Source organism: Zonotrichia leucophrys, chromosome 3 (genome assembly GCF_028769735.1).
Source record: "Zonotrichia leucophrys gambelii isolate GWCS_2022_RI chromosome 3, RI_Zleu_2.0, whole genome shotgun sequence".
In the NCBI taxonomy this organism is placed as follows: domain Eukaryota; kingdom Metazoa; phylum Chordata; class Aves; order Passeriformes; family Passerellidae; genus Zonotrichia; species Zonotrichia leucophrys.
The window spans coordinates 78,888,832-78,912,682 of NC_088172.1; the positions used below are offsets into that span (position 1 = coordinate 78,888,832).

Below are 23,851 nucleotides of genomic sequence, written 5' to 3' on the forward strand. Positions count from 1 at the left end.
AGCACCACTCTAACAATGTATCCATACAGTTGAGGGCAAGGCACAACACACAGGCACAGCAGATTCCTCTAATGAAAACAAATCCTTGCTAGAGGAAGAAAGAGTTTGCAGATCCGTCTCCTAAATCCCACTCCCACCACAATGATGTTTTCACCACTACTTTACAGTTAGGGATATAAGGGTACTCAAAGCTGCAAAACACATCATTTGTGCTGAACAGTTGCAGTACTTTGTCTAAAATAATTTGTGGTCCAAAATCCTCCATGAATAAAGGCATCTAGACATATAATTAGAATAAATAAGATTTTGCGCTTAGCTTACAGTGTGTCTGTCATCTGAAAGTATGTGCAGATATTAATTAAGCTCCACAAACCCCAGATGAAGTAGATTAGTAGCTTCATCCCTGTTTTACAGAGGTTCAGAGTAAAGTGTGACACATAATCAGAGCTGGAAGTGCAGCAGGGCTGGCCGTGCCAGCGGTGGTGAGAGCCAGGGCTCCACCTCCTCTCCAGCCTCTCCACTGAATTGCCTTCAATGGAAAATGACGGAGTTGCAGCTCTTTGCTCCTGCAAGAGAAAGGCACACCCTGTTGCACAACAGTAGCGAAGCCCCCGCCTTCAGTGCTTTGATAAACACCAGGAAACGGTGCTTAGCTTGGGAAGAGAAAGCTGGAGCTCGCCTGCTCTCGAACACTTGCTTTGGGTGCTGTGTGTGTCTCTTTCTGAGACACCAAGCGATGCCCTCTGCAGCAGCACCCCCACACAGCCCCAGCAGCACAGCTCAGGCCTGGAGGATATGCTCCAGGGAGTACCTCAGGTACATCAACATGCAGTATTGGTTGGTATATTTCTGTTTCTATGCATTTTTGCTACAACTCATAAGCCACACCAACCTAGGATCACACAGACAGCATGCAATAAAAAACTGCAGTCAATATATACCTTCAAACCTTAAAATAGCTGTCTCTTGAAGCAGGTGTTACATTCTGTTTTACATTTTACATCTGACACCATACAAAAATATTTAAAGTAATGAATGTAAAGTATATGTGTATTAAGGAAAAAAACCCAGACCCTTTAACAGTATTATGAGTAAATCTTTGGTAGTTTTGTATGCTAAAGAATAGCTAAAAATTTATTTTGCAGGCATTACCTACTGCAATTCAAGCTCTTATGACAGCAGTTTCTCAAAGATTCCTCTTAAGTAGTAGCTGTGATAATGAAAACTATTTTTCAGTATCACAAAAGTAGTACAACTGTCCAATTCCTCAAAATTGCCCCGTCCTTGACTCTGCTTACTGCCTTTGCCTAAGCAGGAGCAAGGGGAGCAGCAGGAAGAAGCCTCTCCAGAAGAGACAAAAACAGGTCATTCACTGTGTCTCTCCAGACACAATTATCCACCTAATTACACTCAAGACAAATGCACAGTTGTCCTAGCGACTGGGGCATGCATTTTAATTGTCATGTTCAATTCTCTGTACACAAATACAAAAAACTGAGCAAGAAATGTCGCTAGAAAATGGAAACAGACCACCTATCTACAAAATAGGCAACAAATTGGGTAAACCACCTATCTACGAAATAGGCAACAAATTGGGTAAACTACACCCACAAAACAGCTCCTTAGAAGATAAATAACTCCATTAATGTGACAACTAAGCTCTTTTGTTCTCACATTTAAACATAGAATGCATTCCAATTTCAATATTCAAGGTAAAAATGGTTTTAATTAGCATCCTAGCTACCTTACAAGATGGACAGACCTTGGTATGATGAGCCATGATAATCTACCCATGCAGAGAATCTGCCCTGTGATTTATACCATTACTGCATGGCAGCATGAAATAAATCCCCAAGGAAGTAACACATGTCATCCTTGAAAATATGAAGCAATCAAGCCATGTTTTATTACATGAATGGATGCCTTTGAAAACAAGGGTGCATGCACCATACTGTGAGGTAAAACGAAATAAATGAACAGAAATAATTCATTTCCATGTACTGATCGGTAGAAACTGTAGTCTTCAAATTACCCTGATGCTACCAAATGCGAGTCTGGAGACAATAGGTTGACTCTTCTACTAAAATGAACATGAAATTGCATCCTAAGTACATGCTGAAGGCCAAATTAAACAGTCCAAGACTTTGCAAATTCTTTTTGTTTTTATTCAGCCCTTGCACCCCACTGAATAAATAAGAGCAGACAATTTAAATAAAGCATCATATAGTTTTTAAACACTCAAATCTAATCAAGAGCCATGCACTTATCTTGGGCAAAAGGAACATAATCTATAAAAAATCTGTTCTCAATCAAGCTCTTCAGCTTCTAGCATTACCAACAGAGCAAGATTTGTGTTCTGCCAGTTAAAAGGATGTCTCTGGCAAGCAAAATGAAGTGTGTGTATATATATATCTACCTAGCAAAGACTAGAACTGCACACTTGCTGGCTGTGTTGTACTCACAGACTGGGACACTGACATCTCTGCAAGGACCTGTGACAGGTGTTACACTGCTTACTGCTATTATTTATAACCACACATTTATCAGAGATGCTGACCACTCAGAAAATAAAATCCTGCCCCTACAGGCATGAGGAGATAGAAACAGAGCGTTGATAAAAAAATCAGGTTAATACAAACCAGCTGAAATAGAACACTATCTCTAGTATTTCTATGAAAATGGATAAAGATATAATTACATGAGTAACAGACTAAGAGGTGGACAAGGTTTTTTTAAACACTGAGTCTAAAACACTGCCTTTGAAGCTAAGCTATTTTTCTGTAAATCCATTATTTGCTCGAGCCTGCTCATCTTAAAAAGAACAGTAAGAAGTTCAGAGAGAGGTAACAGCAATAATGAAAGGAATGGAACTGGCTCAGTGACAGATACCTGCAAAATCAGTAATGGGAAGGGGATGAATAAAAATCATGAGTAAGTTATGTCTTCCAAAGTGAGAATAGGGTGCATCACTGTGGCTAAGAAGAGCTGCATGAAGAACATAGAGATTTTGGCAGTTCTTTGTACAGCAGAAAAGAGACCTGTAGGTCTCCTTGCCAAAGGGTATTGAGGATGATGAAAGTTCTAACACAGGCTCAAGACAAGCTCATGAAGGAAAAATCCACTGGGAATTACTATGCAAGTACAATCCATCTCTCCTTTGGGATGTCCCCAAGCTAAGTCCTAACCTCAGAAGTAGTATGTATGCCTGCCCTGGCCTCATTCTTTCCTAGGCACTTTGCTGCTGCTGGTGAGAAGAAGTACTTGAACCTCTGGCCTGACCTGATACAGTCATGCCAATGTTATGTTTAGTATCTACTTGCAGAAAAAATTCCTGGTAATAGCTTCAGATTCACTTTGGGGAGGAAGGGTGATGGCTGGATGAAGCACAGCTTTGCAGAAAAGGACTTGGAGAACAAGCAGCTGGCCATGGGCCAGCAGTGTGCCCTTGCAGCAAAGGCAGCTCACAGTATCCTGGGCTGCATTGGAAAGAGCGCTGCCAAAGGTTAAGGGAGTTCATCCTGCACCTCCACTCAGCACTGGTGAGGCCACACCCAGAGCACTGTGTCCAGTTCTGGGCTCGCCAGTACAAGGAAGACATGGACACACTGGAGAGAGTCCAGGCAAAGGGGCATCGAGATCAGCAAGGGACTGGAGCATCAAGGAGAAGCTGAGAGCTGGCACTGCTCAGCCTTGTAGGAGAGAGGGGAGATCTTATCAGTACAGTTAAATGCCTGATGGTAAGGTGCAAAGAAGTGAAACCTCTTAGAACTTCTCAGGGATATCCCATGACTGAAAGGGCACAAACAGAAACACGAGAAATTCCATTTAAACATTACTCAAAGGTTTGTTTACTGTAAGGGTGATCAAACACTGGAAGAGAACACACAGAGGTTGCTCCATCCTTGGATTAACTTGCCCAGCTGGATATGGTCCTGGTACCCTGCTCTAGCTGAACCTGTTAATCAGGGAGCTGGAGTTGGACTACAGGATCTCCCAAGATCCCTTCCAACCTCAACCATCCTGTGATTCTGGTATGTGGGTGATATGTCCCCAGCTGCATTTACCACAAAGAACTTCTCCCAGACAATAACCAGGTCCTCCTGTGGCAAGGCCACAATCTACACTAATCTTGGAAAATGATGGTCACCAAACAGCCTACAGTCAATTTGTTGGCTCAGCTTAGGTGACTTAAATCCAGTTTGTTTTTCCAGCTTCAGTTGGAGTACTCTCCAACTCTCTGTGTGACTGTGAACCCTTCCTGCGTGGCTGCCGATATTATTTTTTGTGGTGCAGATGACAGCCAAAGAACAACTCATGATTAGCACAACCTCTGTTAGCTGTGTATTCTCTTTGATTTTGTTATGGAGCAAATCAAATGTGATCACAAGATTGTGTTTTCTACCCATTCACGTGATTACAACAGACCACACTATGAAAAGGGACACATTATGAACAAAACCCAATACATAGCAGCTTTGTTTTGCTACCAAGGATAGGATGAGGTAGTGCAGACAGCTACACCACATTCTGATAACAACCTTATTGCCCTTGCCCCAGCCTTCAAGAGAAACAAGAAATCATTACAGCCTTCCCTTGCATTCAGTAATATCCAAGTATGAGTCAAGCAATTTTTTTGCTTTGTTTTGACGATATTTTTTATTGTTTTCATTAAATCTGGAACAGTGATGGAGATGAGGGTGCCCATTTCCTTCCCTTAAATTGACAATTCTTTCTCTTCCCTGAACTAAAACATGTTGAGAATTGCTGTGACTTGACAAAGTGCTGTGTGAGATGCATGCTGGGCAGAAGTCTTCCAAATATCTCAGTGCATGTTTAGTTTAACTTGAAATATCACATACAGAGCTTTCGGACACAAATGCAACATGCTGGCATTGGTTTTCTCCTCCTCTGAATCAAAAGTGAGAATGGTACTGAATGCACAGTGGCTGGGAACTAACAAATTTCAGTGTCTTTCTGTAGTTACATACAGGTAGGTGGATTTGTGTATTGCTTTAAAAGGAGGTGTCATCTGCCCCAGCTTATGTTATATTCTCTGACTTGGTTGGGCACATGTCAGTTTTGTTATCACCATCCCAAAGCTGTGTATTGCATGATGTTATATAACCTAATTTGGCACATACTGAAAAAAAGCCATAGTTATTTGGTTGTAGAAATGTGCTGTCACAGGTCACAGTGTAAGAGAAGGAGACAGGGACTAAGCCCTTCTTTCCAGAGCAGCAAAGATACCTGCTCAGTAGAAACTCCACCAGCCCCCAGGAGGGAGAAATGCTCTATGACCCGTGCAAGCAGGCCCCAGAAGGAGCCCATGAAAGGGAAGAATGAAACAGAGCTTTTCTAGTAAAGGAAGGGATGACTGAAATTTTTGAGATGGCATCAGGAGAAATGTGGAAAAAGAACCCCAACAAGTTGTATTTATTAAAGAAACCATGGTCTCACACGATTTACAAAATTCTTAGGGGCCAACCCAAGCTGTTTCTGGCAGCCAACAGCTATCTAACCAAAGGAGTAGCTGCTCACCTTACCAAGATTATGCTTCAAATAGCCCTGAAAACTGATTCTGTGTGTCTTTTTCAAATGAAAGCAAAATTCCTCAACAAATATACTTCCTTAGTTTAGGTATTAGCCAATAGTACTTACTCTGTAAAGGCCAGTGGTGGATTCCTGATCCAAGCTTAAGGATCCTGTGACATCACTCAGAAACTGCAAGTGTTACAGGAAGCAGCACAGCTGCTGTGTGTGGGATTTTCCAAGTGCCTGTGGTTTCCCAACCACAGCATTGGACACAAAGTGCCAAAGGCCCCTGGGATGAAGCAGAGCATGGCACCCACCCCTGGGACACTCCTGGTGCTGCAGTGCTGCTGTATGGTGCTGCTCTGCCATGCTGCAGCGTGCTTTATGTGGAAAACACGCTAATCTGATTGCTATTGTAAACACCCTACAGTCACAGCAAAACACAGCCATTTCAGCTGGGCAGAGACAGCTTGTGTGTGTTATGGTGGTGACTCTACACTGGGTAAAGGTGAAGTTACTGACACCCAATGGACTCATTCATTGCTAGATCTGTGCCCTTCATTTAAAGCCAGCAACACTCTTCAGGTTGGGATTTTCCAAATATAGCTTTGACAACCCAGTTCCAAGAGCCCAGGGGAAGAGACATGACTACTTTGCTAATTGATGCTGGTACACCAGGGAGGCTCAGCACTGTCTACAGCAGAGCTCTCCCTTAAAGTGGACTAGGTCAGTTGGCTGGCAATTGTACCAAGTCAAAAAGCAATTCTCACAAGCAGATCCTCTTTCTCCAAGTTATTACATATCCACAACAGTACTACTAGAGTGGGAGAACAATGTATTCAAACTGGAAGGACCAGCACAGAAACATGTGTGAATTCAATTACATCTGCCTGTGGACATGTTTTGCATCATTTCAAACCCTGTGGATCTAGCTCATAATCTAGTTTGCCCTCTTGCATAATCCGAGACATACATTTCTCTTTGGTAGGGGACTGAACATACTGTGCTCAAGAACTTGTATTTTTAATAAAAGTACAGCTAGTACTTGGCTAATACATACATTTCAGAAAGACATTCAGTTTTCTTCTGATGGCCTCGAGGACATTCAGAATTTACCACTTGTCACATTACATCCTCAATTGCATAAACCCAGTCTTAAGTTCTCCATGGGGACAGTGTCTCATTCAGAACACAGGACAAAATCACTTAGCTAGCAGCCATTCAATATTTTATTTTCGCCCTTTTTATTTGATGTATAGCCCTAAAAGCCTTGTTTACTGCACATTATTCCAGCTCTATTCGGAAGGCAGAATGATTAATTTCTTTACAGACATTTCTATACTGCTCATCAGATGCTTCTAACTTGTTATGTGCAATTTCCTAGCTTTTGGAAAAGCACATAAAGGAATGCCATTATGTGGCACCATATAACTACTGCCATGATTCATATCAGCAGGGATAGACCAGACCTCTGCTATCTTAGCTAACAGGTGTGAACCACAGTCTGCGGCAGGGCCAAGTTAAAGGAGGTGAGGTACATCTTAAGCAAATGATTTTCACTGACATTTGCTGGCACCAGGATGGAAAGATTCAGAATCTTAAGGAGACTGAAGGGCATGGAAAGGAAGTACTCTCACAGGTTCCTGCCCCTTTGTCATTCTCCTAAGACTGACCTCTTTAATTCACTCTTTCCAGCATGCCCACCCCTCCATCCACATCTTCTTATCTATCCAGTCCTATCTGGCATTATCTATCTTACCCTATTTTCTATCTATCTGTATTTTTCTCACTTTTTGAGTTTCTTTCCTCTTCCATACTTGCTTACAGACTGAGTCTCTGCCCTCAAATTTCTCATCTTACTGTCTTTTTCAGCTCTTCTGATTTTTACATCAATCCCTTGACTAAAACATCATCATGGCATACTCTGAACTGGAAGAGACACAAAAGAATCACCGAGACCATCTCTTGGTCTTACAAAAGGCAGCCCCAAGAGTCATTCCATGTGTCTGAGAGCATTGTCCAACTGCTTCCTGAACTCTGGCAGGCTCAGGGCTATGACCACTTCTCTAGGATACCATTCCAGGGCCCAATCATCCTCTGGGCGAAGAATCTTTCCCTTATATCCAATCTAACCCTCCCTGACACAACTTCAGGCCATTCCCTCAGGTCCTGTCACTGTCACCACAGAGAGAGATCAGTGCCTGCCCCTCTTCTTGCTCTCATGAGGAAGGTGTAACTGCTGTCCTCAGTCTCCCCTTCTCCAGGCTGAACAGACCAAGTGGCCTCAGCTGCTCCTCATATGGCTTCCCTTTAAGACCTTCCCTGTTTTGGCTGCCCTCCTTTGGACACTCTCTGAGAGTTGAATTCCCTTCTTACACTGGGGCACCCCAAACTGCCCCCAGCACAGGAGGTGATGCTGCCCCAGCCCAGAGCAGAGCAGGACAATGCCCTCCCCTGCCCAGCTGTGATGCTGTCCCTGATGCCCCCAGGACAGGGCTGGCCCTCCTGGCTGCCAGGGCCCTGCTGGTTCATGTTCACCTCGTCACTGAGCAGGAGCTCAGGTCCCTTTCTGTGAAGCAGCTTGCCAGCCCCTGATGCCCCATGCTGCACGTACACCCAGAGTGGCCCTGGCACAGGGGCCCTCATGAACCCATGGTGGCTGTGCCCAACGATGGCACTGCCTTTCTGGTGGTTTTCAACACCTCCTGGAATAATGTCTATCATTTTACCAGTCACTGAAGAGAGACTGGTAACCACAGACAGGCCTGTAGTTACAAGAGTCATTCTCTTGCCCTTCTTGAAAAATACTGGAGTTTGAGGGGAATAAGCATTCACAGACTCCTTAAAACTTTCAGAAATACTTATCTACTAAGCATATATGTGATTTTTAAAGGTTACAACTTGGATAACCTAGGAAATATTATGGTAAAAAGCACATGCATATGTTACCCATTCCCGACAAAACCTGGAGATAACAAGTCGCCATAAAGAAGATATTGCAGAAGCTTTTAAGGTCTCCTCTTTAGCCTCCTTTTCAGAAACAGCAAAGCCATGTTGGAATGACATTTTCTGAAGTAAACTGGGCCAGAACATCTGAGATATGCACCTTGGAAACTTTTATTCCAAGTTACTATAGTTTCAGAAAAATGCAAATAACTGAAATGTGGTTATGTCCACAAAGTAAGACAAAAATGAGAGCTATTAGTATCATGTTGGCAACTAATTTGATGGCTTCTCTGGTATCAACAACTTCTCTTAAATTATGACAGAGCAAGGAACATCATTTCATCTGGCTTGGTTTTTACTGAGTGAATTTGTGAAGGCTGTATCACAACAACAATGTTATATTATTGCCCCATATAAGCCTGATATGTGTACAGCAGCCTTGTAATGTTCTCCTGACATGCACCAGCTATTCATTTGCTATTTTTGTACTGAACATTTATTATTATCAAATATCTTGCCCTTTGCCTGTAGGTTCTACTATTTTTGTTAATTATAACTTCACTTAACATTTGCTGTCTTGTACACTGATACCCATTCAGTTTTGGAGTTGCCAGCAAACCTCATCAGGACCATATTTATGCCAGGAGATATAAATATGCTAGCAAAGACACTAAGCAGTCACATGGATACAGAATTCCTATAAAAATTAAGTTAGTCAAGACAAACTTCTAAAATTACTAAGAGAGACCTGGTAAGGGCTACAGTTAACAAGACACAGCATTGATGAAACATGATTAACTGCTCTGATTTCACATGAGAACTGGCTTTTGGTCTTCCACAAAGCTCCCTGTATAATTACTATTGTTATTAAGCTCTAGGCCCAGTGTCTGGAAAACAGTTTCGGGCTTGGTGCCATAGAGAAAAAGAACACTTGCTGGGTAGGAGTGTTACCAAAAAAAACCCCACAAGTGTGGAGTCCCTGCCCCTACACAAGGCTGGAACCAAGCTGCAGCTTATAACAGTAACAGATTCGTTTTATTGTAAACTCATAGTTTATCTTGATTTTAACAGACAAAAGAAACCAGCTCAAGTTTCACAAACCCCATATCTATCTATCTATCTATCTATCTATCTTCAGTGATTTAGTTCTTTAGATCCCTCAAACATCAGTGTACTGCTTATTTAAAAGGCATAACAGTTAGTAGGAAAAGCAGCAAAGACAATGTAAGTGAGTTGACTCCCAAAAGTATCAGCCTTTGTCAATTAAAAAATTTACTTTTGACACAAGTCCTAATTAGTTAAAAATTCAATCCAGTCTTAAAATAGAGGTTCAAACTACCCAATTTATTCTTGGAACGGTCACTTGCTCTCAGGATTAGGAAGACAATGGCATCCAGAGCAAGCATAAGCCCTCTCCCCTTTTATTACAGTTAATCAGGAACATAAATACTATAATGGAGCTGAGCCCCTGCAAACTCACCAGGCTGTGCATAATTTCCACTCCAGCTGGATTCACGGTGAGTGCTTCATCATACAATTGCTTAGCCTCCTCCAAATTGCCTTTCATCTCTGCAAGCCTCCCACGCATGTACAGTACAGCATGAGATGTGGGGAAAAGACTGGCTGCCTCCTGGGTACAAAAGCCTGCTTCTTTGAGATGCTGCTGTTCCAGGAAGAGTTCAGCTGAAGGAAAAACAAAACACCAAGCCATAAAAATAAAGCAAAGAACACCCTGCCATTAGATGAAATGAAGCAGAGACCTTTCTTCGTATTAATTATATATCATCTGACTTACTTAAGCATATTAAAACATGAGGCCATGATCCTGCACAATGCTTAGTACTACAGTTAGAGCTTATTATCATGACTGGATTCACTGAATGTATCTTTTCCTAATGCTAAGGGATCTATCCAGATGTTCATGGACACCTTTGGGTGATGTCCTGACAAAGGCCTTAAGGATTCCTCCATTGGGAAGATAAATGGTGCTGAACTGAGTCCTAAGGAGGCTACTTGGAGTCATCAGAGGTATTTCTAAATAATTTGGGGGAGAAAAAAAGAACAGAGTAAGCTATCACTGTCTACTGAGAACTTCAAAAATGTCAGAGTAATAGGACACATCTGAGCTGGACACTAGATAACTTACTTGGGAGAGTACTTTCCCATTTAAAAAGATGATTTAAAATGTTTTTCTCTTCTTATTTGGCAAGTTTATGAGACAACTGTCTCTTAATTTTTCAGAGACTGTAAAAATCAAAAGGCCCTTATAATATAGACTTCTCTATATTGTGTATTCATCTATTTACATCTTCATACATTACAGAAAAACAAAATACAGCTCTTGGAAGAGACTGCTCACTTACTTTCTTGAACTATCAGCAACTGTCTTAGTGGTTTGCTTAGAAAAAATATTAAACAGGCATATTTACATGTTTGAATGTCAACTTGTTAATAAAATAATGTCTCATGATAAATTTCATAATGTATCTCATGGCTGAACTTTAACATTTCTCAGGATTTGGACTAGATAATTGTGGTGTTGGACTGGATAATTGTTGTAGATCCCTTCCAACTGAAATTGGAATTCTAATTCTTTCAAAAGGTCAAAAAGTGATACTCAGTTTTCACTGCCACATGTAATCAAAAAGAGAAACTGTTTTTATATATATACACATACACACACATGTAAGCATGTATGTACATGAGATACTCTTCATACAGGCAGCAATTGCTCTTTGGTCCATAACCTGTGTTCTACATGCTCTCACTGCAAAAACTCAGTGTCTCTCTCTTATTTTTTTTTAACTGATGTCATGCAGTAAGTATTGACAGTTCAAGAGTCCAATTCAAAATCACTAATTCAGGCTCTAGATTTAGAAAAACAATTCTGAAATTAGACACAACCTTAAATGTCCTGAATTTTTAGGGCAGTGAATATTCTTAGGAAGTCTCTGTGAGGGGGGAAATTAGAGTGAAAATTCCTCTTGAATATCTTTGAAACTGTGCAATTTTGAAACACTGGGAGACCCAGATGACTGTGGGGACTTGGCTTGGTCACGTGGAGCTTGCTGGAGGTGAGCAGGGAAGCAGCTCAAAGGCAGTCCCCTGCCTGACCACAGGAAGGCTCCACCTTGGCCTATGAGACTGGGATCATAAATGGTATTTCTACTGGCACACCAAAACTGATTCTGTAGTGAAATGACAGCGTGGTTGAACACCCTTCCGCTTCTGAGGTGACCTTTCCAGAAGAAGGGCGAGACATTGTTGAGAAAATGCTTGAATATTTCTCCGCCATCCCTAGGTTGTGGTACAAGATAAATGTCATTCTCCAAGGCTGTCAACATGAGCAAAATATTAGCTCCTTCAGAAGAGTTATACTCTTTCAGAATGACTCATACACATTTCTTCCTGGTTAATCATAAAATCTCTGCATGCATCCCTTCCCTTGGCTCCAAGAGGCTGCAGCTATCTACAATAACAGAAGGCAAGGCCATGTACCTTGTCAAGCTGAATATGTGCACAGCCTTATGCAAAAATTGGTGGGAGGACAGTATTTTCCTTGCACTTCCAAGGAACAGAGTGTTTTCCTGCCAAGTGCTGCATAGCAGCTGACGCCATGCATGTGGCATTAATGAGCCTGGGGATGTGCAAAGCGACACTTCACAGCCTGAAGATGAACACTCACTCCCCAAAGTTTGCACAAACTTAGCAGCACAAAAGAAGGGGTGAAATCCTGGCACTGTTTGAAGTCAGCAGAAGTTCTGGATACTGCCATACTTAAAGCTCTATTAGCAACTAAGAGCATCAGGTGACTTGTTTCATTTCAGAAGAGAACTGGGAGCAAGTGGGTTTAGATGTGAAATCATGCATGGTGCTTCAATGCATGCAAAATAGAGAGTATTTATTCTTTCTATGGTGCCTGTAAGTCTTCTTCAGTAATAACAATTATTTAGAGGAAGTACAGCAACACATAATCTAAATAAGAACTACAAATTGTATTTTATGGTATGGTAATGTAGTGTATTAAAGTTCAGTCCATTTCTTTGCAGACTCAATAGTCAATAAAAATGATTTAATGGTGTGGGAGTCCTAATTTGCATAAAAAAGAATGAGAGGGGTGCCTTTTGGTTATGAAAGGAAAGGAGTGATAAAATTTTTAGCTACCCAGCTAAAAATAGACATTAAAGGACATCATTTAGGTCTGCATTAAAATGTGTTTTCTGTAAACTCATTTTTCACTTCTATTACACACTCATTTTATTTACAGATTAACAAGATATGCTTATGTAACATGGAATAAAAACACAGCTAGAGGCAGAAATCAAACTCAAAAAACAAGGACCTATTAAATTTACCATGGTAAAACCCTCAGTGGTACTGAAAGTACTGAAACACCTGCTTTCATGTTACCTGGGTTAGCAGCTTCTTGTCCACTGGATTAATCAGCCTATCTATCTCCTTATATGAGCTAATTTTGCTGTAAATAACATCTAACCAAATTTGCAGCCCTTGTGAGGAAGTTCTGTTACAGAGACTTGGCATCCAGTTCCACTTCAAAGCAGAAAATACCTTCTCATGCTGACACAGGTTTCTAGTATCTATAATTCTTATCCAGTGAAAGGGTCAATGCTTTAGGGAAACCATTTATGAACCTCTCATCATTGTACTAGAGTGTTCTTGGTACTGACTTTCTTCAGAGCTTTGAATCTAAAACCAAGCTTCCTTGCTCTCTCACTTAACACCATCTCCATAAAAACATCAATAAATTTACATTCTGTTTTGACCTAAAAGCTCTCTGAATGGTACTGAGCAGAGAGATGATGATCCTGCATGTACCACTCTTCTATTATTCTCTGGAGTAGTGACTGAAACTCTGAGTGTGAATGACATTAGGGAATATTTCAGCACTCTCACCTGCAGGAAAGAGACAGTGCACTGCGTGGATGGGCCAAGACAGGTTCAATCTCTCCTTGCATTCAGTTTTTGAAGCCTGTCCTGCCCTGAGACCACAGCTGACTTCAAGGCTCAGCCTAGCACGATTCATTCCTTTCTCAGATCCACTTTTTGTTGCCCATTTGTGCTCTCTTGCAATACTGTCCAAACTATTCTGCTGTTCTTCCAAACAACTGCTGTCCTGTGGCTATGGCCTCTTCTGTCTGGACTTGCAACTGGACTGCTGCACCCATTTTAATGCTGGGCCCAGTCCCTGAGAGCGGCATGCCTCAGCAGCACTGAGAATATTATTAACTTCTATTACAAGCTCCTAGTTCTTTCAGCTATTTCTGCTAACATTTAAGCTCATCTACAGTGAAGATCCTTAATCAAGTGAAAATTGCCAGAAGCATATCATCTACTTGCTCTCCAAAGACCCCTAACAAATGCACAGAGCAAGAGCAATTCCCAGAACACTGACAAAGCTGGGTGTCCTACAGTCAGCACCTTTATTTTGTCCAAGATAAAATGATTTGCAGAGCTCTGTTAGGGAGTCCATCAGGGGTGTAACAACAGTGTAACCCAGTCATGTCTGCATCACACTGCAGTCTGAGGAACAGAGCTGTTCAACATCACCTTAAACACTGACTCTATTGCCCATTTCAAAGCAGTGTCAGGAATGATAGTGCTTGTCACTGCAGCAACTATTTGAATTCTAGCCTAAAGAAATCAAACAGATTTGAAATGCTTTTCTGCAATGTGAAAGAGTTAAAATTTTGTTACGTGTGAATCACGTTTGGTGTTATCCAAGAGGCAGCACTGAACTCCCACAAAGTGGACTGCTCCACATCCCTTGTGTGTGCCTGATGCATCTAGAGCACTCTACTCTTGTCCACCTCAAAAATGTTACTGCAGAGTGACATGGCCAGGGTAACAGCCAAACGCCCAGCAGGATGGGACAGTGCAGAGCAGCCCTTCACACTCAAGAAGGTGAACACATCTGTGAGGGTGTTGGAAGGTGATTTCTGTTCCACATCATCTGCCCTCAGGAGTTATTAATGCTTGTTACTGCAGGAGCCCATAGCCAGCTGGAAAGATCCACTCTGCCATCAACAGTGACTACTGAGCTATTACCATGACAAAGGGACCCCCACTGCCTTTCCTTGCTGGCAGGTGAAGTTTAGTCATTGTTCCATGCTCTGACACCACCCTGCATGCAGTAGCTTGACAATTTGTGGCAGATTAGGCAGAAGATTCCTCCAGGCATATCCTCACTACAATAATTCCATTTGATGCAAACGTTTGATACAGAAATGAAGCACAGGAACTGCAACATGTTCCCATACACCTGAGATCAGCCACTTGCTCTTTTGAATGAGGCAATAGATTTATACCCTCTCTTTGCCTGCAAAGTGAACTCCAGGGACTGGCTTAAAATTCCCAAGCTTCAGGTCTCACAAATGACCACCAAGCTTCTTTATTTACAAATGCAGCATTAGAGTGAAGGTTTTTGGAAGCAGCATGTAAGTGCCACAAGCTACCTTCTATACTAAATGGTTCAGTCAAAACATGACTAATAGCGCAGTTAAGTATAAATTCCTATTTTCTGTCTCTGGTATGAGCAAATGTCCTGCCTCCTTCATGACTGGGTACATTTTATCACCTGTCCAAACTTACTGAGCAGCTGAGGAAATGTTACTTTTCAGTACCCTCAGTCACTCTCTGGCAGTGCAACAGGTTTCTCTCCATCTCTTGGCAAATTTTCTACAGAATGCTAAACAAAAGGCATTGGTAGCTGCTGCCTGTTTCCATCACAAGTGAGCATTCAAGACACATGAGAATGTTTGCATGTCCCAGATTTTGAGAAAAGCTCTTTGAAGACTGTCCATGCCAAAGAATTACCAGTCCACAAAGTTTCACATCGTGCTCCAGAAATGAGAAACATCCAGAAGGCTCAGGAATGGAGGAGGCAATCCCAAATGCCCTGTACTGACATGAGGCTGCAAGAATCCTTTTGACTTTTTAGATTTATTGTTGACAGAAAATAAAATAAATCAAACTGGAAAGTGTAGAACAAAACTTATTAATCCCTCTTGAGAATGTTCAGATGAAGAGAAATGGGGAATTTGGTGATTCTTAGTCTCTACCACAAGTCTAGAACAGACCTTGCTGAACCAGGAGGCTCAACAGAACTACTGCTGGTTTCTTAACTTCATTTCGAAGGGGACAAAACCAGCTCACTTTGCCATTTCTATCACCAGTTGAAGTGCTCCTAGTAAATACTGCAGAGGAGCCATCTTTGCAGGCACCTTTATTCTCCTCAGAAATGGAAGTGCAAGGACTCTCTCCTGTTCCCCCTCACCAGGCTCCAGCTTTTCACAGTGCTTTGTGTCACTGTAAAGAGACACAAAAATTAGCAGCCTTCATGGAGCTCAAGAACTCAAGCAGTGAATGGGGATATTCTAAACTTGAAATTCTAAAATTTGGAAGCACTTAAAAAAAGAAATAAAAAAATTAGAATTGGTTCAACAACCAGTGCTGCATTACAGGACAGTATCTGACCCAGCCATTCTGGCAATATCAATAAAAATGTCTCCCCCACCTGATTAACGCCTTTGATATCAGAGCTAATAACTTGTGGGGGCTTAGGACTGCTAAAAGCTTGGAGCAGGACGAACACTGCGGTGCCCATGTGCAGGCTGCGCAAACACAAGCTGTGCTGGGTGAGCAGGGGGCAGCAGGGGAGGATCTGGCTCCATGGCTGCAGACCAGCATGCTGGAGACTTCAGCCCACTGGCTCCAGCAACACTTTCTTGTGGAACAAAGCCCATCTCCTCTAACACAGCTTTTTCCCAGGAACTGGCCCATATGGAATAAAATAAATAAATCACAAGTGTTTTGCGAAAGGGAAAAAAAAGTTCCTGCTGTACATAACTCGGGGGAGCAGATGTTTTTCCATTAGCTCACTGTTCTCTGCTGCACTGGCTCCCTTTGCATTTCTTGTTTGTAGCATGTTCAGTACAAACTATTTTTCCTAGGTTAAACTTTAGCACGTTACTGAGACAGCAGGTAGCCCACTCCAGCCCCACTGTGAGTACATGTAATAGTATCCTTGTCATTTTTCTTTAAATCCTCCTTTAAGTTAGCCTTAGGGTCTACCTGGTGAGGTTCACAGGCTGAGCTTAGCAGGCATTTAGCCAAACTTAGATCAAATTACCAGACCTACTTTGCTATGAGTGGCCATATTTGGTAAAGTATTGGGTTAGTCAAGAAGCTAAATTGTCAGATATAAACTACTAGTAAAGACCAACAAAGTGGACCTTGTAGTTAAAATTAAAGCTTAAAATAATACAGTAACAGGAGCTAGAATATTAGAACTCCTATTAAAACTGGCTTGTAGCATTCTAAAATGCTCTGTATAAATAGAGCATATGGTTATTACTGCCTGGAAGTATAATCACACATACTTCAGATAAAAAATCATTCCAGTTACCCAGAGAGCCTAGAACTATTGACACTATTTCTTTCCAATACTGACATGCTTTGCTCTCTGGGTCAAAAGTGATCTTATAAAAATGCTGAATGAAAGTAAATTTTGGTCATAAATTTGAACAATTTCAAGTATATTTTCTTTAGCCAAACAGCATGACTCTATTTTCTAAACAAAAAGGAGGAGTACTGGTGTGACTGTTAGAAGTACTAGCTCTAGTAATCTCTAGGATTCCCCTTGCACCTCTTCCTGCAGGAAGAGGGAGGAGTTAACAAGCTTTACCAGGGCCACCAAAGTTCCTTGCCTCTTCTCAAACTTGAATTCATGCTCTCAGCCATGAAAAGCAGAACAAAGAGGAGAAATGAGCAGAAGGATTGCATAATGAACACCTCTCCTGGAGCTGCACCACCACAGCATGTGCACTGTAGCACTGTTCCTAAGTACTCCCTGAAATGAGCTGTTTCTCAGACATGGGGCCAAGAATAATGTTTAGGCTCATAAATGTTAAAGTGTTCCGAGATGACTCTTTTTAAGCAGCCATTATATTCAAGAGGACTAGGGGGGTTATTGTTAAAAGGGACCAGACAAGCTGTGCTAACAATCTCTGCTGCAGAACACTTGGAAATAGAATATGCCTGTTAGTATTCCAAGCATGCCTGCTGCAGGGGACGTCTCTAGTCTTTGAGAACAGCACACTGCTCTTCCAAAGCTGTGACTACCTGTGCAGAAAACAGGAAGATGTGGAAGCCCACTAAGGCAATGTGCCAAGCTCTGTGCTGCAGATGACTGTACTCCCAGGTCGTCCTGTAAGAGATGGCTGGATGTGAGATTAACAGTGAGAATTCACAGTTTTATTTTGATGCTTGAAAGAGAGAGGACTCTTTCTAGAGACCACAGATCCATCAAACAGCTCTTTGTTTACAGGAGGCTACAAAAAATTACCTTGCCAAAGATCAATGCCTAGGCATTGCTGCAGGGGAAGACAAGGTACAGCCTCTGTTATAGTGCAATGCCTTTTGATTTGGCAGCTGCACATCCAAAGATGGTGCTTTATTGTCTTCCCTACAAAACTATGCTGGTCACAAACCCAGAAAAATGACAGATAAAACCACTAAGTGTATGCTCTCTTGTGGGGGAAAGAGGTATCTTTATCACAGCATAAAAGGGATTAACTATTTGCACAGGGTTCACAGCCTTCCCTTCAGCCACTCTTAAGGGAACACACATATTCTCAAAAAGCTAATTGTGAAACCTGTTAAGAGAACAAGGGGTCTCCAGCTTGGAGGGACTGGGGACACTTCTGCACAAGGCAGGAACTCCTACTGCAGCTGCAGTTGGAGGATGATACACACTGAGGATTCCCCTATGCAAGCGTCACTGGATAGGTACCACCCCCTAAGAGTCCCTTTTGCAAGTATATGTGCTGGTGCTGTGGCCTGGCTGCTGGAGGGCTGTAAGAGCAGCCCCCTGTAGCTGTGGGATGGCTGGGTTTGTGTGCCTCTTCCCAACTTCACTGCACAAAGTTCTAACTGGACCAGCTGGCTGGTACCATTACTCCTCATGCCCTGGCATATGAGAAGGCATGGCAGCTGCAATGGCTCTGATGGCACCCAGACACCACTGCAAGCTGGCACTCTCAATCCCTGCCCATGCACAGAGGCACGGCCAATGTGTCCTGTGAGTGTCTGGGAAGGACGGATGCTTCATTATAAATTCACTGTAGTATGAGGTTAGGAAATTGTAATCACTTTATCTAAGGATTTATGAGTCACACTAAAAGGGTCCAAGTGTTAATGACAACAAAAACAACAACACACGAGTCATTTCCCAAAGGCACATTAATGTTTTTTCCCTGTGGAGATAGGACACTGAGGTATGAAAAAGTTAGGCAACTTGCCTGGAGTCACAAGATGAGTCACTGATTGAAAAAGGACAAGTCCAAGCGAAACCTGATGAAAATCTCCAGCATACTGATGCAGACCTTCCATGAATATCAACTGGCTCCATAGGCAGGCATCAGAATGTTACACTAATTGCCTGCTGCTTTCCACAGCCATTCATTTTGGGGTGAGCTGGAATGTAAAACCACCTGACTACCTCAACTTCCTCTAACCATTCATATCTTTTTAGTTTGTCATCTATGAAATATCTGTTTTGGAAGGTACTTCTTACAAGTACACTTGTTCCTCCTTTCCCCTCCTTTCAGACGGGAAAGATCCTAGTAGTGAAGGTCAGTGACACCCTTTGGATTATTCCAGTCATTAATTCCAGCACAAAAGCAACCCATTTACAAGAAGTCCTCTAATTATTCAGGCACTGTGCCCTTCTCCATAGAGAGTAAAGACTACCCCAAATACCTACACCTCTGTTCATCCCTCAGGATACCAGAATCCAGCAGCTTCCACACTACCATGAGAAAAGAATGGCCAGTACCTCAGCAGGAGCTCATTAAGCTGCATCCATAACAATAACTGACTTCAGTAATGAAATTACAAAGCAGCCACAGTACATGTTTTCAAAATATCAATCCTGAATCGAGTCCAGCTAAAACTAAGCATGAAGCAAAACAAAGGCTTACAAAGTGATAAGAGAGAAAAGTTACAGCTTATAAAAATAAATTCTACCTAAAAGAATTAATTAACACCTTTCAGAAAAGTACTCTATTCACACTGAAAAGCAATCAAAGCAATTCACAGCAAGCACTAGGTCTTTATTGCTTTTGTCTTTTCAGACAGCAGCAAGAATGTAAACTGCCTAGAGCTAGCTGTAGGATGATGGACAACAGACACCTGACTTCTCATCATAATAAACTCCATTTATTTTGCTCCCCACCAGCCCTCTCTGCAGCCTTAAATCAGGAATATAAACTGAATAAAGCACGATCTTGCTGGTGATTCTGAAGCCCACAGCACATCACTGAAATTTACATCCACACAAGTCATTAAGGAGAACACATGTGATAAACTTAAAGGATGATGCATTCTAAAGGTGACTTCTTTGTTAATATTAATCAAAGTGTAGCAAAACCAATGTCATATATTTTGTTCTAGAACTAAAGGCTAATTGGTAGGAAATTACCCACAAAAACATCTATGAAAATCTTTGCTGCAAAGTAGGGTGAGATTGCCAGGTCTTATGTGAGAGCTGTCAATTGCATAGATTAGTGAAATGAGAATTTGAAAGGTTCCCCTGCACGAAGAATAGAAATCTATCAGCAGCTTTCCAGGGGGTTCTGCTTTTCTTTCTGCATTGCAAATGGTGAGACATCTAATAAGCAATCACAGCACTCAAAGGTAATTTCAAGTGGGCAACTGTGGGCCCAGTTATGGAAGAAAAACTGTGTCTCCTAAAAACAAAATTACAGGGTTGGAACTCTATCAGTTCTGAAATGCTGGAATGCAGGCAGCAGAATGTGCTGGGCAACTCTGTTCCTCAACAAATGTCCTACATAAAACCCCTCCATGGGTTTGGAGATTGCTTGTGGGTAGAGTCTCCCTTCACTGTTTTCCCTTTATGTGCTCGGTTGCAGCATCTTTGCATTAGTGTCTCAAACTGCTACTCAACCTACAAGACCCTGAGAGGTTCAAACAGTCAAGGACAGTGGAGAACATCCTATTTCTAATAGTTTTCACTTTCATTCCTCAGCAAAGATTGGAATGCTTAAATCACATTTAAGACATGGTTTGCCCAGTCTTATTACAGGGAGATATTTAGTAAAAGGAGAATGAAAATAATTGTCCTTATGAACTATCATTTGTTAATGAAGAACTACCTATCCTTTTTTCAAAAAGCATATTATAGTGGTGACTAAAGTTTTCTGTGTGTTTTGGAAAAACAAAAGTAAGCTGAGAAATCACACTACTACAGTATTTTTTTGGGTCATAATTAAATAAGCGGTGTTTCAAAAATCATCTGGGATAGAATAGCAGATTTTCTGCTGGAATGGAGTCATTTTCAACTCATGACTTCACCTACTCTGTTAATACTTATGTCATTTGATTCATCACTGGGGGGAAAGAGGAACTCCAGGTAGCTCAGGACTTACCAGCTTGTAGCCAAATTTGTTCAAGAGTTGTCCAGAGCTTCACAGGTCCCTGCTTCATTGTGCTGCTCTGCATAGTTATTTCAGACATGGCCTGTTCCAGTCTTGATGCAGCAAGGGAAGAGGCTCGTTGTGAACCTACAAACCAAACAAACTATTTTGTATTTTATACTTATTTATGATATTTCCTTGACTTGCTAAGGCAGCAGGTCTGATCCTCCACTCACTACATTGGTTTTATGTAATAAGAACGCTGCTGAATTTTGGCATGACAAACTGGAGAAGTATGTTTTATAAAAGGTTAATTTACTGAAAAAAACCCCACTAAATTATCCAAGAGCTGCAGCTCAAACAAGCAAATTAAGAGACAGTAATTTTATAAAGGTCTGCTTAGCATTCATCAAGGAAGCAACCATATTTTGCTCGTTTGGGAGGCAGAAGTCTAGCATCAAATATTTTCCACAAATACCCATTTTATAAGCACAGTCACCATACAATTACAAAATGTGCCCCACTAAGGTAAAAAATTCATACAGCATGACAAGGTAGCTTAGCCCCATTCACACAGCACACACATTTCAAGTGACATCAACATTGTTCTACTGATTTAGAGGCACGGTGGTTTTTCATTTAACCTTGGGGAGCACAGAGTTCAGAGCTTTGACTATATTAACCTTTAGTATGCACTGTAACATTTACGCAAGAATAAAGTATTTGGCTCCCCCAGCTCTGGGACAAAACATCACATCAAAAGCTTATCCCAGGAGGGCTGCATGGGCAGAAATCACATTCTCCAGTACAGCAAGTGGGTTTATACTGGTGAGCCAACCTCTCAGAGGGGTATCAATATGGTAGTAACAAAACAAGAAGCTACAAATTGAGATTTCAGAGTTGGCTGTGAGAAATAAATATTTTAGTATACATAGGTTTTAATGTGATTTCACGGTTGATAAGCTCTTTCTCTGGAGAGCTGCTGTGACTGAAGCACTTGTGTTGATTAGCATTCCTCTTGAATCTACCCTTACAGGCTGACCTCATAAACCACAAGATCCTAGAGTTAAAATCCCGCTTTTTCTCTCCCGCAGCCACGGGGCACATGCACTTAATGGTCTCTCTGAGAGGGACAGCATGCTTTTCCAGCTGGAGTGTGCTCAAGAGAGAGAGGGCTGCCAAACCACACCTCCTCACCAGCAGACCAACACATCACCCTGTGGTCCCCAGCCATGGTCTCCTGGCCACCTCTGGATGTGAGCAGGGACCCAGCCTCAGGCAGGCATGAGGAGAGGCTTTGCTCTCCCGGCAGGACATGGCTGCAGCTTCTACTTAACCCGAGGTGAGCGTGTCAGGCTTGGGAGAGACCACAAGTGCAACCCCAGGCTCGGAACTGCAATGGGAAATATTTGTCCTATTATCTCATCGCTAACTAATGTCATTCATTTCAAACAGGAGGACTTCAAAACAGCCCTGCAGCAGGCGCCTCCCACGGCTCCCTTGGAAAATGCAAATGTGTTCTTCCCAGATGCATTTCTTAAATTCCTACATATTTGCAAAGACATTCCTGATCTAATGTTCCAAGAGATGACAGTGCAGTAATGTAGCAATTACAGCTTTAAGGGTATGGGCAAACACCATTTAGCTTTGCAGGAAGAATTTATTGTATTTACCAGTTTTTTTAACTGATCCACCTTCAGCCTGCTTCACTGCACGAGATTCCTCCCCTGCCTTGCCCACTCACACTCCTCTCCCCCATCCCTATCTCCACTAGTGAGAATTTCACTGAAACTCCCAGAAATTTAAGTCAGACTAGAGCTGTTTGACACAGGCAAAAACTACCAAGCATTTAAGCCCAGCCATCTAAAACACAGACAGCTTCTCTGCACTGCAGAGACAAGAAAATGGACACATGAACAGCTAGTGATGTTATCAGCAGAGCTCAGAAACTAGGGCAGACCTCTTGCCTTCTAGATTGGCAACTCTGGAAAAAAATTACATGCACTTTGTGGATTGTGCAGTCAGGCTAACGAGATTCTTACATTAGCATGTTTGAATGCAACTTTCAGTACCACATTTTCCTGCCAAGGCTGCCCTCCCAGAGAAGCTTTGTGGAGCTGTGTTTCTTGCAAGCATCCAAATGTAATGCTGGGCTGTTTGCACTGGGTGGGCAGATAGGCTGGTACTTATTCACATCCTCACAGGGCTCAGGGAAATCCTCTTTTCCTTGCAAATCAATCCAAGAAAACTAAATCACCTTTGTGCATTTTGGAGAGGTTCACACACTGCCTAAGCAGATCCAGTTAGAATTTATTAAAGCATCCTTTCCTCACAAAGCGGACTTCACAGGAATGTAACAGCACAGTTGCTCTCAAAGAAACCCAAGTTAGCTGCTCCTCATCTTATCTTCATTAGCCCAGTAGTTCCCTGCCAAGAGGGGAACTTGAGATTGATCCTGCTCAGTGCAGTGGGCATCTGCACAGCTGGACAAATGGGACCCAAGTTACTTAGCAATTTACATGGAGACTCTTTTCTTTTATCCCTTGGCAATCCAATCCTTTGATGTTTACTTTCTTTGCCTTCTTTTCCAGCCTACAAGAGGAAGCAGAATATTTTAGGCAGAGACCATGCCATCCCTGCTTGGCCTCAGACAGATACACTCCTTGCTCTGGACATGCCAGATGATCAGGCTCTCTCCAAACCAGCCCATCCTCCACTTTTGCCACCACTGCTCTTGTCCATCTCTGCTGGGATGCTCACAGCAGTTCTCCTTAAAGCTTGCCTGACCAAATAAACTCTGTAAGAGAAGGATTTTGCCAGCTGGCCCTTTTGGACTGAAAGGGGCTCAGCTACATCTCTGAATCTCAGGCAAGCAGTACAGTGCCCCTGGGGGTGGGCTGATGGCTACTGCAGCCACA

The 23,851-nt window shown here is 42.1% G+C and overlaps 1 protein-coding gene across 5 annotated transcripts in view; it reads right to left on the reverse strand.

Annotated features, from left to right (window-relative positions):
• Nucleotides 1-23,851, reverse strand: part of TTC7A (tetratricopeptide repeat domain 7A) — a 174,063-nt gene that overhangs the window by 30,777 nt on the left and 119,435 nt on the right. For 3 of the 5 annotated variants that reach the window (XM_064708936.1, XM_064708940.1, XM_064708937.1), the window contains 2 exons: nucleotides 20,946-21,080; nucleotides 9,959-10,161 (listed from right to left, as the gene is read on the reverse strand). In XM_064708936.1, coding sequence (XP_064565006.1) covers nucleotides 9,959-10,161; nucleotides 20,946-21,080 — 338 coding nt within the window. Of the gene's footprint in view, nucleotides 1-9,958; nucleotides 10,162-15,685; nucleotides 15,805-17,619; nucleotides 17,705-20,945; nucleotides 21,081-23,851 lie in introns of those variants that run through there. The other 2 variants (XM_064708939.1, XM_064708938.1) reach the window with 2 other exon arrangements.